General features: G+C 38.0%; 1 protein-coding gene across 1 annotated transcript; it reads left to right on the top strand.

Annotated features, from left to right (window-relative positions):
* Positions 1–1,681: 1,681 nt before the first annotated feature.
* Positions 1,682–17,450, top strand: LOC137295319 (probable glutamate receptor). Its single transcript, XM_067826635.1, has 11 exons — positions 1,682–1,757; positions 7,191–7,363; positions 7,840–7,992; positions 9,264–9,425; positions 9,947–10,047; positions 11,349–11,436; positions 11,702–12,047; positions 12,488–12,705; positions 14,715–14,980; positions 15,220–15,411; positions 17,411–17,450. The coding sequence occupies exons 1-11, from the start codon at positions 1,682–1,684 to the stop codon at positions 17,448–17,450; spliced, it is 1,815 nt and encodes a 604-aa protein (XP_067682736.1).
* The last annotated feature ends 3,930 nt before the right edge of the window (positions 17,451–21,380 follow it).

Raw genomic sequence — 21,380 nt, 5'->3', positions numbered from 1 at the left:
GTTGGCAATCGGAATGACATTCTGTGAAGGTACTGGAAGACGTGAGGCATATGTTTATTTTAAAGTGACCGACTGGTAAAAAGCTTTTCAGCATCTTGAAATAAAATGTTTGTTTTGACATTTAACCGCCAAAACATGTTTCACGTATCCCCTAAGGACATGAATAATTAGAAAATTATGCATGTTGACCTTTACGATGACGTCCATGTTTTATGCAACTTTAATGGTTGCTTAGACAACCTCGCTCGGACGATTCCAAAATTTGAAAAAAAATCTACAACCTTTTTCTCAATACCGGAGGGGTTTAGGGACAAACACCTTCATCCCGATGTTGATATACACCAGCATTTATAAATACTGCGACTGAAGTCAGAGAGAACATGAACAAATATGTACTTGTAGGGGCCGTGTTTAACTGCATCGGAAATACAGTCATACTAAGGCAAGTAGGACACACACAGCAATATTTGTTTCCCATATCAAACGTCAGACTGACAGGAAATTGGATACTTAGAATTTGGAGGTCACTAGATTGGCCCATGACATATCGGCTTCTGACACAGGACCTCAGGCAAATATACATTCAAAATGTCTATTAATATAACATTAACTCTCACCATCCAGTAGTGAAAAAATCAACATGATGCACAGGCCATGACATGACCATCCGGTTATACCACCAGTGTAGGTGAAGTGTTGGTCGAATTTCTCTGTTGAGCAAAAGGAACAACGAACACACTTCCCTCCTCCACCATCTCGGGTTGCTACCAATGACAGACATGTTACCCAATACGATTGTATTTGATACCCAATATAGTGGTGCTGAGGAAAACATTTTATAAGCTGGGTCCCCATGGGAGAAATTGTTCAAATACACATTTACAGCCATAATAATGAGCCATGAATTCAAACATTAGAGATCTGTCGTAAAGTCCAAAGTAAATTCTAACTAGCTTCCTGAGAAAAGTGCACTGATTAACTTCCAGGGCAAAACACAATACACTATTTGATTTCATTTCATCGTCTCCACAAAATGCAGAAGCATGAGCTACAAGTAAACAGAGTAGCTCATGTCGTTCCACAGACAGTCCATTCCAGTAAAAGATGAAATCCATCATACATAACTTATAAATTATCTCTATATAGGTGTATACCATCACGTCTTCCGCAAGCAAATTAAGCGACCGCATTCATTCATCATACATTTAAATCATGCAATTCTTAGTGCAAGTACTTTCAAACTGAACTGTTCTTTTAACAAATTCTTTCTTTGTTCTTTATTTCAATCTGCATCTTGCAATCATAGAAAAAAAACTTGTCCCATTGTGAAATGTAAAAACTAATCGATGGAGGTCTCTGCTGCTATATTACAATATTGTAAAGTCATGCCTCTCACCATATAGGCCCGTGGAAAGTCTGTTTGTTCGAAATTGTTCCATCAATGATTTATTCCTATGTCAGTTAATCGTCACCCATGGAATCATTGCTGCTATATCAGAAACCTGCAGAATGTTGATTGAACATCCTCAATGATTTCCTTCCACACAGTTCCACACTTTCAAATCTTTGATCTAGGTGAATCTATTTGTGCATCACTAAAAAAACGTAAGGACGTTTCTCGATCTTCTTTAAAGTTTCATGTTCTCTTACAGAAGGCTGAAGTCCTGATATCAGGGACAGCATGATCTGTATGTTGGTGGAGTTGCTGATGTCGCTCAGATGGCAGTCCGTCCTTGTTCTTCATGACCTGGATTTAGGTAAGTGACTGAGTATAAACGAGTGAGTGAGTTAAAATTTCACATCGGGAATACTGCAGCCATATATTGACGAGAAATGGTGTAGATGCACAATAAACGAATCAGTCAGCAAAGGACTGTAAAATAACCAGGGTATCACAAGAACAAGTTAAAACTAGCTTACATGTATTTTTAAAAGCAGAAAACTGTGTTATACAAGACCATGTAGAAATGGGCTATTGGTCACCAACAGCTGAAGGTAGATCACCATGCTAGGGGTCATGGGGTCTTAACAGTGTCTCTGCTACCTGCATGAACCCTAGCTGGATTTACACCATCTCTTCCGCTGCTGCTGACTGTACGCAAGTTTAGCTACAAGTTAAAATGACAATAAATAAATAAATAAATAAATAAATAAATAAATAAATAAATAAATAAATAAATAAATAAATAAATAAATAAATAAATAAATAAATAAATAAATAAATAAATAAATAAGTGGAAATTAGATTGGTTTTGGGACTGATGTACCCTCTCAGGAGGACAATGATTTTACGGCACTTCACCCTCACTTGAGGATACCGCCACTAACAAGCTGAGTTATTTATTTACACTTCCAATCATAAAATATGTATCTGTTTACAAATCAGTCAACAAATCTAAATCTTTTAAGAGTATAAATGACGCTTGACATGCATCAGAACATGACATGTGTCAGATTATGTAAATACATACCTTAACCTGAATCTGAAAGGAGATATAATGCGTCTAAGTTGTTCAAGAATTCCACATTATTAATTTTTTTCTGTCTGCAACTGAGCCATCACTACAGTTTCATCTTTGTTACGCACTCATAAACATCTACCACAGAGTTATAAATCGACCTGACACCTGACTTTTTATCATTTATATGAATGTATACAACCTTAAATGACCTACCTACTAAATGATCTACTACGTGGTGACAAGTTAAGTCCCTGCTATTAATCAGTATAAGGTTTTGCATCTAAATAGAAGGCTGACAGAAGATTCCACTATTAACGGTAGTTATATTTAGGCTAGAAAAAACCATCAAACGTCTTCATTGTATGTTGATAAAGTGAGTGAGTGAGTTAATATTTAACGTCACATCGGCAATATCTCAGCCATATCGTGACGAGAACATTTAGTACTGAAATGAAATATATGTTTACAAGAAAAACCTGTCAACGAAGGACAGTAAAACAACTAGAATATCACAAATGAAATTAAAACTAGCGTGGAAAGTTAAAACTAATATCACTATTCGGACAACACAATATAAAAACAGGCTACAGATTGCCAACAACTGAAGGTAGATCACCATACTAGGGACCATGGAGACTTACTGTACCTTAGCCTCCTGCATGGACCCTAGTTGGATTTACACCGTCCCTTCAGATGTTAGCAATTTAGTCACATCTAGCCACAAATTACACATATACTACAATTAAAAACAGTGGAAAGTCTTAATGTACATGAAATGTTTTGGCACTTACGTACCCTCTCAGGAGGACAATAATTTTACAATACTTCAGCCCTCTTTGAGGGTACAGCCACTAACAATTGAAGTTACTAATGTAAACTACCAATCATTAAAATACTTCTATTTACAGAGCATATTACTCATAATTCAATCAAAAAATCAATTTCCTTTTGAAAAAACAATAATTAAATGAGAGCTAACTGTGTTAAAAAGGTCCTTAATTGTTTTAACTGTAAAATACTTATCCCTTATAATGGAGAAATCAACACAATCAAGCAGGATATGCTTGGCCGTGACTCTCTCATCACAAGGGATACAAAACGGAGGATCCTGACCTTTCAATAGGTATGCATGGGTATATCTTGTATGGCCAATACGTCTTAAAATATTCGTCGTCAAATCTGGACTGACAGCCCAAGTAGGTGTTACCAATATTTAGACCTACTTGGGTGTCCCACTTCTTCTGCATCAGATCACGGATGTAAGTTCTAATGCTAGCTTTGTAATCATAGTATGGAATAAGAAGTGGGGTCACAGATTTGTAGTGTGCTGTCTTGGCGGCAAGACAGGCCACAGTAATCTCAGAAATGCCTATGTGGCTGGGTAACCAACGAAAGACGATGTGGTATTGGCCAGTAGCAAGCTCATTATACATTTCAATAATTTCAATTAAAAGTGGACGTTTTCAAGAAATATGTTTATAGCCTGAAGGCAAGAAAGAGAGTCGGAATAGACTATATACTCTTTATGTTTTGTGTGTCTTTCAATATATTTAAGAGCCGTTAATATGGCGTTAGCTTTAGTTGTGAAAATAGAGCTGTTGTTTGGTAATCTAGAAGATATTGTTCTGGATCCACTGACAGTAGCACAAGCCACTGTGTCATCGCCCTTGGACCCATCTGTAAATAAGGATTTATGATTGCTATATTTTATGTTTTAATTGATTATATCCTTTGATGTATAACTTTGATGGGAGTGTGATTTAGGGTCCTTATGCGGCTTATATTATCTACAAAAATGTATGCAATTACTTTTGGACTTAGAAAATTTAAAGCCGTTTTCAAGCCACCATTTATTTATTTATTTTGTTTAAACACAACTGCAGTTGTCTTTCAATAGCGTGCATATTTTTTCAACGACAAGAAATATTAAAATCATCCACAAAAATGATGATCAATCAATTTCATTTAAAACCTTGGATAAACTGTTGATTTTAATACTAAAAATTCTACCTTGAGGGCACCCTGATCCTGATTGTAATGATCAGACAGAGTTGAACCCACTCGGACTTGAAATTGCCTGTCTTTTAAAAACTGTGATATAAAAAGAGGCAAACGGCCTCTCAACCCTTCAAAATGCCATGCATCCAGGTCGTATCATAAGCTTTCTCGAGATCAAAGAAAATCGATACAGCATGCTGTTTATTTACTATAACGAAGGATTCTAAACGTAGCAAATGATCAATGGTACTACTATTTTTCCTGAAACCACACTGAATATTTGTGATCAGGTTATTGGTTTCAAGATACCAAGTTAATCTGTTGTTCACCATACGTTCCACGGTTTTACAGACACAGCTAGTGAGAGATATCGGCCTGTAATTCGACGGATCTGTATGATCCCTGCCAGGTTTGGGTATTGGGACCACAATGGCGTTACGCCACGAAGGAGGGAATTTTCCAGACGTCCATATTTTGTCGAATATATCTAAAAATGTGACCAGACATAGTTCAGGCAAATGTTTCAGTAGCTGACAATGAATATTGTCATCATCTGCTGCAGTGTCATGAGCTTGCTCAAGAGCTGTATATAATTCATGTAATGAAAACACTTCATTATAATCTTCACCATTATTTGATTCAAAATTAAGTTTTCTTCTTTTCCTGTTATTTCTGGTATTTCTGAAACTCGGGGACATAATTTGCCGATGATGAATTTTTGGCAAGTGTTTCGCCAAATGTATTTGCAAATTGAGATTTGTCAATAATTAAATTATCACCATCTTTGAGATGGTGAACTGAAGATTTTGAACCTTTGCCTTTAATTCTTTCAACCATGTTCCATACCTTGGACATTGGCCTGCGCGATTTAATCCTGGAGACACAGTTCCTCCAAGATTGCACTTTGTTTTGTTTGAAGGTTCGACGGGCTTGCGCATTGAGCATGTTAAACTTATTCAAGTTGTGGACAGTTGGATGATAGCGGAAACAATTTTCTGCCTTTTTCCTTGCTTTTCCTGCTTGCCTACAATCGGAATTGAACCATGGTTACCGTACATGTGGATTAGTAGAGGACCTTGGTATACACTCATCAGCTATTTAAAGTGTCAGAAAAAAACCCGAATAGGGTCAGTTACATCACGGAAACACTGCGGCCGTAGTTTAGATGTGCATAACGTTTAAATAACGACCAGTCTGCCTTGGAAAAATTCCATCTCGTATAAGATGGAGAATCAGGTGGATTAATTGCTGATAAGATAGTTGGAAAGTGGTCAGTTCCACAGAGGTCATTGTGAACTGACCACTCAAATTCATTTAGTAGAGAAGAGTCTGCAAGAGACAGATCCAGAGAAGAGTATGTTCCAGTTGCAGGGTGCAGATAACTGCTTGAATCATCATTGTATATACACAACTCATTATTGGCTATAAAATCTTCCAGAATTTTACCTTTAGAGTTTGTGTTTGTACCACCCCAAATCGGGCTACGGCCGTTGAGATAACCCATTATAATACAAGGTTTAGGAAGCTGGTCATAGAGAGCTTGAAGATCAGACTGCTGGAGTGCTGAAGAACGCGGAATATATAAAGAACATAGTGTAAAGGTAACGTGAAGAGTTAGTCTCACTGCAACAGCTTGGAGACTAGTTGTGAGTGTTTCAGGACTATGGATAACGTCCTGCTTTACAATAATTGAAGACCCTCATGTGGCGAAAGGCGGTGAAAAATAATTATATGCAATGAACTGACGTAAATCAAAAGTGTCAGCTTCAGACAGGTTTCCTGGAGACAGAAAGCTGATGTTGCAAAATCCTGGACAAGTACTTAGCTGTAACTCGTTGAAATTGGTCCTTAAGCCTCTACAGTTCCACGGTACAATATTTTTGGAACGGATTATCGTTTGGACGGGTTGATTGGGGATCTACCCCGCACTTGTTTGAGGGAGACATGCTGTGCGCCCTTGATTGAACGTTTTCGGACACGTCCATGTACTCTAGTGATCCGTATTTGTTATAAAGCTTACTTCTGTTTACAGATCCTTTTGGGGCTCTGCCACTTTGCTTTCCGAAGAATCAGACATAGCTTTAGTTTTTCCTTTAGGAATTTGTTGTACATTTGACAACGACTGAGACCTTGCAGGTGGCTGTGATGATGAATCATGATCCGAAGCTGAGCCTGAAGTTTTTCTTCGGCAAAATAAATATTTTGAGTAAATTTTATCTTGTTTATTTCTATCTGGTACTTCCAAATCAGACACTCTTTTGAGACAGAGGAATGGTCTCCAGAACAATTGGTGCATTTCTTGTAATTACTGTCACAATCTTCTGTTGTGTGGGTCTTCTCACCGCAGTAGTATCAAGAGGACGTTTTGCTTTCTTGAGGGGAGTTTCGTAAGCCATGGTAAGTTTATATTGTTTCATTATCCGAGCTCCCCACCAGCCATGGAGTATCACAAGGACAGTGCTATGAGCATTGGAAATGTGTAATGGGAATGAAGGTCTTGTTAAAGATGCATAGCTTTGCTGCAGTTGGTAGTAATGGGGATCCCAGATGAATACAGACAGGTATTGGTGAATAATACTTGTGAGATATGGCTATTAAGAGTCATCTTACTTTTCGTCTTATCAAATATTCAGGAAAGGATTGGGAGTGCATCTGTTTTTGTCGTAACTTTATGCTTTTGCAATTGTTTTATTCAAGATTGACATTTCTTTCATATCCAAATAATTGCAGATCCCCTGTTTTTGCCTTCTTTGGAAGAGGCTGGAATTTCCTACATCAACTACGACATCAGCATCTTCATTGAAGAACACCCGCTGACATTCACGGAAGACCTCCAGCTTCAGCAAGATCTCAACGTGCTGCTCTTTTGCGACATCACTACGACTGTTTCTTTCTTACGCCAGGTAAAATGTATTTCTATTTATTTCAAAATTCTAATTTTAGTCACTAAGGCAAATACCCCTATACCTGTGAAACACCAAAACATATCATGTTGTTTGTCTGCACGCAAAACTTTGGCACTCTGAAATAAGATCGATTCATGCCTTGGGACCATTATTTCTGTCAATAGTACCTTTTTCAGATTATCTCATGCAGTTACGACTTACTCGATGTCATTCACTGTTTGTGTAAACTACACAAGGCACCGTCATGTCGTTATAATGCTTAAGACTGTACATATGTTTCATAATTCATTATGAAAAGAGGTACATTTGTATATACAGTTTTCTTCAATAGAGAAGATAATTAATCACCGAAATATAAAAACAAATGCAACATTCTTCACATAATCACAAAAACAGCTGAAGTACACGTTTTCTTCATTTGACAGTATGGACAGAATGTTTTTACCATTTGCATCATCCTCTCTTTTTGACAGTATGGACTTTGTGACAAACGCCCCAAGACAAAAGTCGACTTCTGCCATCAATCCAGGGTGCTCATTGTTGGGTCACGTGATTATCTTGACCCGATCGTCGATGGCAACACTCAAGTAGAAAACATGGCAGTACTGGAAATTCCAGGAAGAAACGTAAGCCTTAGCGACTCAAAGTCGAGAAATAAAAATAGACAGGATTTGATCATTTTTTTTAACAAACGTTGCAAGACAGATGTCTGGCACGGTAGATGTTTTGGCAACCTAAGGACCTTGTCCAGTTAAAAACCATGACATCGGTGACAATTGATATTCCTTCTTCACTTAGCTTCAGACAAAACACGACTTAAACAACATGCAAATTGACGAATAACCTTTGAAGTGAATGTCGGCTTTGTTTCAAATGTGCTGTTCACTATTCCGTCATTAAAGTTAAATAGAACGTTAAGAAAATGTAATGTACATTAACGTCAAATAACTTTGTGGCGAAGTAAAAATGATTTCTCCCAACATTAGGCCACAACATTGTGACAGAATGGGAGTGCAGAATAACATTTTAACAACGAAAGAATAATGTTGTGACAAAGAGAAATTCTTTACTGGGAAGCACCTGTGTTAACGCACCCTATCCCGATTGAATATCAAGACTGAACGAACGTAATTGTCAACCAGCTTTAAGAAAAATCACTATCTTATATGTTTTACTTTGCATATGTAATAGATATGCCATTTGGCAAGAAATAACTCTTTGTAAAACATACATATTCAAAACGAATAACTTTCATCGTCCAACTTGAGCCTGTCTTTACTTGATAAATTTGCATTACTTCTCGACTGCGATCGAAAATACCCGTAATAAGAAAGTAGGACATTGTCTCCGTCTATGATGTCGTTCATCATTACTCTGGGAAACTGTCTGCCATAAATGCCATAGAAATCGCCCTGCAGTTAGAATGTATTCCATTGCTGAGGCTAATTCGGTATTATATTACATGTGCAATTCCCTGTTTTCGAAACCAATAATTTATATATATTACTTGTGGTCTCAGATGAATTGGAGATCATTAAGGTTTGTTTTGCCACGTCACTGTACTTGCGACAGTTACAATTACACACAACGTCGTCAACGTTTGTTATTGAAAGGTCCGGTTCATCTATAACCAGCCACACCAACAAGCCTTTTTACTGATTCTTAATTGTTTTTAACAAATCTTTTTGAATAGCAGAAAAGGTTCATGGAGCCAAGACTGTTAAGATAACTGCGGTTTGTCTTGCCTCATCATAGCGTTTGCGACTTTTACGATGCATACAACGTCGTCAGCTTGATTAATAGCCAACCACTTGTCACATCCTTACCTTAGATAACACCAGTACTTTCTTTGAAGGATAACAAGATTATTTACTGATTCTTTGTTTTCAACAAACAGGAAAGGTTTATCGAGCCAAAACTGTGGACGCAGGTGATTCACCCACATGGACGTGCTGTCACTGACGTACCTCTCTCCCGGTCGCCAGTAACAAACATGACAGAAGTGTTTCCAAATGTAAAGTTTGGCTTTAATGGACGACAACTCAAAGTTGTCATGAAGGTAAATGGGTGGACTGGGACACATAGTCAAGGTACTTTGTCCACGTTTACTACACGTTGTTGTACCCGCAACTAGGTGTTTGCATGTATTCACATGGTTATTTACCAACGGATTCGTGGGTTCTTTTAAGCACACAGGGTTGTATACTGTACACTAGGGGTTGTGAACAAACTGGAAAGAGTTGCACACAAATTTGACTCCAGAGTTTTTGCACCCGGTCACAGGTGGGCTCGATCCCTCCACCTCATACTCGCTTTAGACAGCTCGCCCACATGTTCCCTCAAACGGATCTTCAGAAACTCATATATGTTGTAAGAGTCGGCCAACGGGATCGAGTGGTCAGGCTTAATGGCTTGCTTGACATGCCTTGACATGCCTAATCCACATGCCTTTGACCACTGTGTTGTCTGGTTCAGACTTGATTATATATAGACTGAAGCCATATAGCTATATTATCGTAGAGAGCGGCGCTTAATAACAAGCCAGCTAACTAACTGTCAAAATAATGTGTCATGTTACAGAAGTACAGCTGGGAACATGGTTCTGTAAGAATCAACAACTACTCGGTGTCTGGTCTGAAATTCACGATATTGCAAAACCTTGCATTGAGTCTCAATTTCAGGTAGGTCAATATCCTTTAAATAACTGAAACATTCAGTTATCGCCGATGGTCAGTAAAGTCTTTATAGTAATATATTCCAACATTCAAATGTCGCCAACGATCGAATACTCCTTTAAGTGGTATTTATGAAGAGGAGGAAGACTTTTATGAATAGACAACTTCTTTGTTGCAGTGAATGCGATGTTTCGGTGTAGATTCTAACACCGTTCATTTGTTTGATAACGGTGTTATCATCGCATCCACTGCGGTAAAGAAGTTGTCTATCCATAAAAGTCTCCATCCTCAACTATCAATTAGATTATTAAAGTAATATATTCGAGTATTGAAATGTCGTCAGTAATCAGTAAGATCTTAAGCTTTAAAGTAATATATTCCAACTTTCAAATGTGGCCACTGATCAATAAATGCATACTTAAACAAAGTTTATCACAATTTGACAAATCCCTTCACAAATTTGATTCCAACAAGAGTCATATGGCCATCTTCATGAGAGTGTGTGAACCCCTTTGTCACTTTGTTGACTTATTAAAAAAAGAAAAATAGTCAGTGACAGGGACCTTTGGGCTTAGATGTTAGGCCCTACTGTGTTATGATGATCGAGTGGATGTTAGAAATTGAAAGATGGCTTATGATATAACTTTTTCAAACATGTAACACGTTTCCTTTCTGTTCAGGGGCGGTGGGGTAGTCTAGTGGTTAAAGCGTTCGCTCGTCACGCCGACGACCCGGGTTCGATTCCCAACATGGGTGCAATGTGTGAGGCCCATTTTCTGGTGTCCCCCGCCGTAAAATCGCTGGAATATTGCTAAAAGCGGCGTAAAACCAAACTCACTCACTCACTCACTCACTCCTTTCTGTTCATTTGGTTGCCTTCGCTGGTGAATAGCCTGCCATGCAATCTTGTCTTGACACCAATAGGTCTCTGAAGTGCCAATTTGGAAGATATGTTGAGTCAGATTTATGTGGATATGCTCTATGTATGTCCTAAAATGTCTAGTTAGTTCTGTGAGAGATTGATGGTAAGATATTATCAGGTATAAAGCTGGATGTCTTATAATGTCAACGTTGATGGCAATGTAGTCACATGTATTGTAGTTAAAGATTTCAGACCTGTCTCTCAAAATGTTGGTCAATAAATTAAATTAAATTAAAGTTCTAGATGGGAAACTGTAACAAATGATGTGTCAGGTAAGCTCTGTGGTCAGTATACAGACAACTCAATACCAGTGCGTGGGAATGAAAATGGTATATGCGTTTCTGGACCAGCGTTATGATACAGAATAATCAATGCTATCAATTAGCTTCAAAGTCATCCCGCCAAGAGAGGACGAGTGGGGCAGGAACATCAACGGATCCTGGACAGGTGTTCTTGGGATGTTACAGAGGCAGGTAGGATGCTCCGATAATCCTCTGTAGTTAAAATCAATAGGGAGATTAGTCTGGGAATAGGTCAACATTCTGACACACCTACGCCATGTCAAATTTTAAGGGTGACATGTCTAACATGGACATGGTGTTTCAGTTGGCGAAATACTATAAGAGGTATATATAGATTATATTAATATTGATTATGTATGTATTTTAGCAGCTCCATGGATGTGAAATTACACAGCACTCACAGTCATTACAGAATTAAAAGATCTAATGTTTCCAGGAAGTCGACTTGTCGATGGATTTGTTGACCATCCACAGTGATCGCCAGGATGCTGCAGATTTCATCTTGCCACCAGCACTACACTCAAAATTCACGATCCTGTACAAGAAGGAAAGCAATGTTGACGAGGATAATCTGATGGTCTTTCTACGCCCTGTCCTACCTACAACAATTATATTGTTTGGTGTCTCTGTGGTTCTTGTAACTGTCTCTCTGTCTTTCTTAAGGTTTTCCCAGCACCACCATAATCAGTCACAGCGAACTGCTCACCATAATATGACAGAAACTATGATGGCAAGAATCATGTCGTCTCTGTTTGATGTGTACGGGGCCTCCTTAAAACAAGGTGAACCATTAGACACGTCAACGGATTGTGTTTTGGGAAGGGAACGGTTTTGCCTGGTTATGTTTTATTAGTTGATGGCTTCAACGTATACTTGAAATTTATCCTGCATTAGAATAAACATGTTTTATTCAAGAATGTGCGTTACAGCTGTAACTGGCTGTAGAAATCTTTTTTGTACATTTTAGGATCGTCATTCATTTCATCTAAAGGGTCAGAACGTGTTCTGTTGGCAACATGGTGGATATTTGCAACAATATAGACACGTAAAGAGATTGTGTTTTGGGAAGGGGTGGTTTTCTTTGCATGCTGGTTATGTTTTAGAGTTGATGGCTTCAACGTATACTTGAAATTCATCTTGCATTAGAATAGACATGTTTTATTCAATAATGTACCTCACATGGCGTTACACCTGTAACTGGCTGTAACCATTTTAATTTTAGGATCGTCATTCGTTTCATCTAAAGGCTCAGAACGTATTCTGTTGGCATCATGGTGGATATTTACAACCATTTTCTCGGCTGTCTATTGTGGAACCATCATGGCAACCCTTGCTGTCAGAACAGAAACAAGACCTTTTAATAACATGGCCGAACTGGCGGCCAGAGACGACTACAAAATAGGATATGATGCAGCAAGTGTCACACACCATCGGATGGAGGTGAGTGTGGTATTTACAAAGTACCTTGAACGATTAAATCCAATCAGTCCTTGCTGACCAACTTCAAAGTTTCAACTGTGATGACATAAGTTACGATCATGGTTGTGCAGGTTTTAACATTATCGCATATGTGGCTTGTCTAAAGACCTATCCATTGCTCTTTTGTACCGGATTCTAAAGCTCCATAACATCTGTATAGCGAAGGAGATGTGGTTCTGTCCAGTAACTACATGAGCAATGATTTCTAATTCACGAAGGAATAGACCTTCCTTAACTTCATTTTTTGTGTCAAACGACTTTGGGGTCAAAAATCGAAACGAGATTCGGAGAATATGGTAAAGCTGACTTATACTGATGATCTGATATCGTTAAAAAAGGCAAATAGCTGATCAACGTTTCCTTTAAAAGAAACAAACAGTATTCACGCCTCACAATTTCTTCACCAAACCACCACACAAACCGTTAAGCGCCCACGACGGAAGCTGGATCATTGCATGGTGACAAGATGGTGAATCCGTATGAAGTTTTTCTCGCCGTCTTAGGGTGTCTCCCTCTGTCATTCACACACTGAGGGACAGGTTCTAAGCCAGTACAGGACAGAACTCGCTCTGGACGCGCAGTAGAAGGCAACATCAAGAGCACATAACCCGTCAGAACCAGTACACAACTGCCGGTGCCCAGTTACCACCATCCTCGATATCTTCAGGGTATAGGTTCCGATAAGTCTGCACTATACCCTGGATGCATCAGCCCAATAAATGTATTATCTCCTTTGTCCGGCTTTTTATTCAATCAGGTGTCTCGCTTTCGCTTTTCAAATTATCTAACCGATTAAACTTGGCAAAGCAAACCATGCAGAAGTTCTCTGAAAGAGGTAGGAGGATTTTTTGCACATACAAATGTATGTTTTTAAAAGTTTCGAACCTAAAAATATGCCTGTATGATTTCCCCCAAATCAGAGTCGCACTGCGTGCAAACTTTCGCGACCGCTACCTTTCTTGACACTGGCTAGCTCGGTTATAACGACGGCCTGGCTGATTGCCTATTGTGAGAATTCGAAGCCAGCAAAGGGAGGTAATGAAATTATCGGGCCGACCCGTAGATGCGTCCAGTGTATAGTGGAGACATATCGAAACGTATACCCTGGAGATATCGAGGATGAGTTGCCACAAGCTCCATGAAGTGTGTCTACCACATGCACTGGGCTGTTATGTTTGAGTGTTTGACGCAACCATGGTGCTGGAGCGTTTATTCAAATGTCTTTATGTTATTTTTTTCTGATTTCTTCGTTCAAGTATTTATTTATTTATTTATTTATTTATTTATTTATTTATTTATTTATTTATTTATTTATTTCAATCAAACTCATCGAATATTGAATCAGATGCACGCTCTAACATGTCGGTCAAAGTGCCTGTTTAGCACACACAAAGATGCATTTACCTGAGCGTGTAAAACACCTCACCACGTTTAAGTTTATATAAGACTATCTTGTTTTAGGATGTTCCCATACCTTTTGTTCGTAGTATATATTACCGGCATTCGAAGGTTCAGCGCCAGTTGTTATTGTATCAGGCGGGCAGTTTCAAATACGTACAGGCCTCTGTGGCCCTCAGTAAATTGTCTGTCAATCTTTGTGCAACCTGAATGTTTCCCATATCTTTTCTATTAACGTTCGCGAACCACACATGATTCATTAATGGCAGCAGCAGTCTTAACTAAAAGACAAACTGCTTCATAGTCTTCGCTAACTGATTTTATACAAATAGTGTGAAACTGTATAGTGAAGTGTAATTTGTTTTTATTGGTTTGTCTTTACCAAATGGGCCTGCAGATTTCATTAAGGGCCGGTAGATATCAAGGCCAGTAGGCGGCAGCAGGCTCTGATAGGCAACTGGCTAATCAAACACTGTATATTACCACTAACCGACCCTGGTTTTAGTTCTAAGAATGTGACAAAGGGTGGATGCCACGTTTTACCATTTTATATGGAACTTTCCTATTTTCAGGAGTCTCGCCAGCTCGACGTCGTTGCAGTCAGACAACGAGTTCTGGACGAATCAGTTTCAGATCCTGATGTACTTAGCAGCAATCTCACCAAACATTTACAAAACATCGAAAATGGCAAATATGCGTTCCTGACACACACCGTCGTGAGCGACTATTTGATTCGGAATAAGTGCAGTTTGAAAGCCATTGACTCAACGTTTGGAACTTCCTATGACGCAGTTTATGTTCCAAAGTCATCTCCATTCAAACACGAATTACAAAACAGGTATGACGTTGAATGCACATTTGATCCATAAATGTGACCAAGTCATGATGCAGTATTTCCCACTCGCACAGTACAAAAGCCATGCGGCACCTTAGTACCTAAAATACATTATAAAACAGTTTACCAAAATGAACTATGTGTATATTTCCCCTAGGATTAGTTTACTCACAACTTTTAGCTAATCGTGTTAACTAGCATGGGTTTATAATCAGTTCTTTATATCTTTATATCTCCTCCAGGATAAGCTTACTCACAGATAGTGGCATCATGCAGGAAGCTGTTAACAAATGGTTGCAGTCGATTCCTGAAGACAAATGCCCCATCGAGGAACTCCATAAACCAGTAGCTCTTATACAGCTTAAGGGTATCTTCTATGCTCTCGGCATTGGCATGGGATGCAGTGTTCTTGGTCTGATGGCAGAAGTTGTATGGTATAACCTGGAACTACACACTTGTTCACTATCAAAACGCTTCTAGTATCCAACGGTATCTGATTGGTTTGCGTTTTGGTGATAAATAGCGGCATATTGATTTCTCTGAAACTTGGAGTGTGCAAAATAAAGATCTATAATCAGCCACATCTTGTGATTTATGCATTATCTTTTATGTAACTTGGACATATTTCGTGATCTCATTCCACTGAGGAAGAATATTCTTCTGGTAAATTTGATATGTCTATATTGAAACAGTATTGGACCATAAGATGATGATTAGATTAGATGATTAGACGGATGATGAGCTAGCCTACTACAGCTCAGTCTTTGTCGTGTGTTATATGTCATAGCACCAGAATAACTCCGTTGCGCTAGGTTTACACAGCATCATGTATCATTCAAGCCTAAAAATCACGTTTAATTTTAGATTCCAACACTTGGAGAATATTTCGAAACAACTCGTTCTTTTCTGAAACCTGCAATCTGACCTGTTTCAAAATGCACTTAAAATGAAAATTTCCTCTGGTAGAATAATTCCAATTCATTTCATATCGTCATCGCATTTCTTTATTGGGTACTGATTTTTGTATAGATTTGGAAATGTTTAACTGGTTTACGTGCAGTTTTGAATATCCATATAATGCATGAAAAATATTATGGCAGTTGGGGTGGTGGTGAGTTTAGATGCATTAGGCACAATAAGAAAAACTTGTTTGATTATATGACATATCCTCCGGACCCTTTTCAGTGTGATGTACTTCTAGTGCAGAATCATCGCACGTTCCACTCATTTTAGCTCTACAAGCTCGTCACACCTATATTAGATCTGACGAGAACAAATTTTATTTGTTTTCTCTTCTAGGTTTATATGGGATATTTCTGACTTCATATATAACAGTATGCTTTCCAAGCTACGATTTATATAAGTAAGAACAGTATTTGAATGGCAATCAACAATTAATCTGAGCTGACCCACAAATATATATATATCTATTTGGGAACGCTATCTTGTTTATACGAGTACAGAATCGTCGTCTCATCATTTCAGAAAACGGTCAAGAATGTTTGCAGTCGATTCTTCTGGTTGGTGATTCAAATGCTAAAACTGGCCAACATGCCTTACTATACGTACATGATTGTGAAGAGTTGAATGACTTTATAAATGATGGATTCACGTCAATACGAATGTCTTGTGGTACATATAAACGCATTTTGAAAATGTGTTTTACAAATGTGTAGTCGGCTTAACGTCCACGTGGTAAATGGAAGATGTGATATATATGCATGGTATATATGAATGATATATATGTGCATGGTATATATGCATGATATATATGTGCATGGTATATATGAATGATATATATGTGCATGGTATATATGAATGATATATATGTGCATGGTATATGTGCACTCTTATACGTCTTGCGTGGTGCAGTGTGATTTAAGATGCCATCAAGACAGTTATAGTATTTAATCAGAGATTAAGATTTGATATTGTATCCCATTGTACGTCTCTACATCTTCCGATATAGTTTTCTCTGCTGGCAAAACGACCACATATACTGAAGTATATGTAAATACAGCTTTTGTTAAGTAGATAACAACAGTCGTAATGTGTTGGTATACAAATGTTCACTAATATGATAGTCATGTCAAAAGAGTGCATGGAGCGGACTCAACAAAACCGAGCTTGGTTTAATAACGCGTGTTTAGCACTTCAACAAGGGCAGTGCCATTACCGCAATATATTTAGAAAGTATAACGACATCCCATCTCAAGATTTATGTCTTTCATCAAGAAATATCTAGAAAACTGTGTGGAGAGATGCAACATCTAAATTTGAAAACAATATGAATGAACTGTCACACTCAACTGGTTATCCTCACTTAATTTGGTGAAAGCAGAAGTACATCGCATGTTCATGTCCGTTTACAAAAAATTAACATTACAGTAAATTCATCAGATGAGTATTTCATCTCTTTGATTGTGACTCCAGTGTGACCTCTGACTTCGCAGGAGATGGCAACAACACATAGCTAACGATATATTCAGGACACATATTAGCCGGGGCAAAATCCAATCCAGTCAAGTATTAATAAACGCAAATGTAATAAAGCTGCCAGGGAAGACCTCGTAATTTGTCAGCTTTATAAGTCCCCGTCATATCACCATGTCTTATCTCGAAATCACATTTAATGCATTGTATGATAATGGATCATTCTCTATAAAGTGGACAAAGGCAATACTTTTGCCAATACATTAAATCAGGTCATAAATACAATCTGAGAAATTACTGCGCCGTTTCCCTATTACGTATCTATGTAAAATCTATACAAATATTTTTAATAACCGCTTGGTATCTGGTCAGACAGTTTGAATGTGATCAAGATCAAGCAGGTTTTAGAACAGGCTATAAAACCACAGACAATACAAAGGAAAACGTTTTAGAAACCAACTGCAATACACAGGCTTTAAATGTCAACCTTGATAAAATTAAAACTATGATTTATAAAGAGGATCACAACTGTCATAATGAGAAAAGTGGACATATAAATAAACTATGTATGTCACTTCCAACCAGTATCTTGGCGTATTATTCATTGGAACTCTAAACTGGTTCCTCTCTGACGAAAACATTTGCATAACAGCAAAGAAAGCTTAGTATCTAGCGAAAATGCTTTAATAGGTTTAAAGATATGCCATTTGATATTGTAATGTATCACCTACATTAACATACGGATCAGAATTACGGGACTTCAATAAACACGATTGGTTGGAAAGGGTAATACTTTAAGCATGTATAGTCTGGTTCATAATTATTGAGAATTTTTCTTCTTACTTTGAGCTATCCTAACACCTCAACTGATTCACTGATACTTAAAACTAAGTAATGGTATAAGGGAGGTAACTCATCTTGGCCTACTGAGTATAGTACAATTAGAGTTACCTCCCCTGAATTTGTAGCAAACGTCATTTTCCTCAGCACTGTCAACAATGTCTGCTGAAGATAAAAGAAGGTTGATTTTTGAGTTGTGTAATCAAGGAATAGATGATGTAAATACATTGGCAGAGAGAACAGGAACTCCTCTTTCTACTGTGTATAGGATTAGGAGACATTTTAAAGAGGGAAAGGATTTTGGGCACCAGAAAGGAGCAGGGAGACCCAGAAAATTGGACTTCTCAGATCGCGTCCGGCTGGGAATTTTAGCGTCTAAAAAGCAAAGGGCAAGCATCTCCAACATCAGGTATGAAATGATAGAAAGGGGATCAACAGTTGTATCAAAATCTACAGTTAGAAGAAATTTGATTGATCTTGGATGGGAGAAAAAGACTGGAATTCCTTCTCCTCTCATGAAACAAGAACATAAAGACAGGCGTGTTGAGTGGTGTTTGGCACATGAAAACTTTGACTGGGAAAATGTGATTTTTACTGATGAAAGCTCAATATGGGTATATCCCAATAATGTGAAAATATGGACAAAGTCTGCGTCAGCACCGTTGTATCGACGACCTAAATACAGCCCAAAGTTTCATGTATGGGGAGGGATATCCTTATTAGGAACGACCCCGCTGTGTGTGTTTGAGGGAAATCCGACAAGTCAACGCTACACTAACATATTAGATAATTTTCTCCTTCCAAGTGCACATGTGTTTTATGGAAATGACTGGATTTTGCAGCAAGATAATGATCCTAAACACACCGCAAAACATGCCAAGCAGTGGTTTCAGGAGAAACATGTGACTGCATTACCATTTCCTGCGTATAGTCCTGACTTAAATCCCATTGAGAACATTTGGGGGATGATGAAAGAATGTGTGAATCAAAAGGGGTTGACAAAAATTGAAGACATGAAGAGAAGTGGTCCGATACTGGGACAGCATAACTCACGAGACACTAACCTCTCTGATAGGAAGTATGCCTACCCGTCTTAGACTGTGCCGTGAAGCTCAAGGAGACTTGATAAAATATTAAATTGTTACCTACACAACATGAAAAGGTCAGTTCACTTTCACAATACATTCAATTTTATCTGATTTGTTCTCGTTTAATAATATGAAATGCTTTAGCTATTCTCAATAATTTTGAACCATACTGTATGTGAAAGTACACACCAAGTACAATGGGAGGAACTGCTACATAGCCTATTCGCGTGTACACACCTGAATGGAAATGATGTATTGCTTACTGGTTAAAACTCCTCTCCATTCACTGTTCAGGCTACCTATCAAAACATTCCAGAATGTTACGTATCTGGATTTAATCGCAAGCGCTGAGCGTCATAGTTTTAATTGGGTTTCACATGTAAACCATCTACTTAGATTTGGGCGTTGCTATGCGTGGATATGAAAGAGTTGGAAATATACAGCATTTCTTGAATTAAATAAGAAGCAAACATCGCTGTATAAAGGAGTGACATGTAAAGCCCTAAAATACTCCTTTTGCTTTCTCTTATTCCCTGGTTAAAGAAACATCATGTGCGAACCACTGATACGAACCACTTATCCCAGTTGCGTTCAGTATAGTATCATGCAAGGTGTTATTAGGTGGAAATTCATACGAAACCAACTGTGTGCAAATACTGTACATTAAATGTCCTGGAAGATGAATGCCATGTTCTGCTAATTTGTAATAAATATAGTAGCATCAAAAGCAAATATATATCCATTAACTTTACGTGAATAACCGTCAAAACATAGATTTATTGATGATGTATGTATTGATTTATTTGAAGTCCAGTATTTATCAGAAGTCCAGTATTTATTAGAAGTCCAGTATTTATCAGAAGTCCAGTATTAGAAGTCCAGTATTTATCAGAAGTCCAGTATTTATCAGAAGTCCAGTATTAGAAGTCCAGTATTTATCAGAAGTCCAGTATTTATTAGAAGTCCATTATTTATCAGAAGTCCAGTATTTATCAGACGTCCAGTATGCTGTTGATCATTGTATATATTCGTGTGGCCTTCCGTGCTGAATCAAAACTGAAACTGAGCTGATATATATTCACACACCAATGCATATTTACACATACAGCTGCGAGGTGTGAAGCCAAACACCAATGTGCTGAATCGATACCGAAGGATGCTTTAAAATATCATAGAGGGGACTGGTAACATTTACCTCCACTATGATGAGGATATACCCGTGCGTTTATAGATTTTCGTCATGTCATGTTTGCCCGACAACGAGCTCTGAAATTCATGTTCTGAGTCTGCGTTTGTTGTAAGTATGTTCTAATCAACTTCATGCTGAATCGGGGTTGTCGTTAAAAGGTTTGTATAGAGTCTGATAGGGTCGTATTTGCAGAACACTTACATTTTCAAAATGATATTTTTCTTGTACCATTATAGTATTGATAAACTTCAACAAACAATGAACTATCTGATTTCATGTCACATCATCGAGAGAAAATGCATTCATTGTAAGCAGGGAAGCTCATGTCTTTCAGCAAAGGGTCCATTCCAGATAAAGGTGAGTAAACTATACTTATAATTTAAATCCTTTTCAAAAGATTCAAAACGTCACATCGTCCGTAAAAAAGGTTGAATAATTGATTAAATTCATTATGCATTTACATCTTACAATTCTTTCAGCACCGAACTACACTTAAAACAAATTCCTTTGTAATCCACATCACACAAAGAACATGTCCCAGTGTAAAATATGAACGCCGATCGATGGTGCTCTCTGATCATTTAGTCAGGGAGTCATGCCTCTGATCATTTAGTCCTGTGGAAAGTCTGTTAGACCAAGGTCATTCCATCAATGTTATATTCCAATGTATATTTCATATTGCTTGGTAATCGTCAACCATGGCATCACGTCCACCATGCCCTGTAGCTACTCTATCAGAAGCCTGGCTGCTAGTGCGGAATGTTCATTTAAAAAGGTCAATGGTTTGCTTTCTCAATGCCTATTGATCTGTTTGTGTGTCAAATATCTTAAACACTTAAAGACGTTGATTTCT

Source organism: Haliotis asinina, chromosome 8 (genome assembly GCF_037392515.1).
Source record: "Haliotis asinina isolate JCU_RB_2024 chromosome 8, JCU_Hal_asi_v2, whole genome shotgun sequence".
NCBI classification, from domain to species: domain Eukaryota; kingdom Metazoa; phylum Mollusca; class Gastropoda; order Lepetellida; family Haliotidae; genus Haliotis; species Haliotis asinina.
The sequence above is the reverse complement of the archived record's forward strand: the minus strand, read 5'-3'. Positions and strand labels throughout refer to the sequence as shown.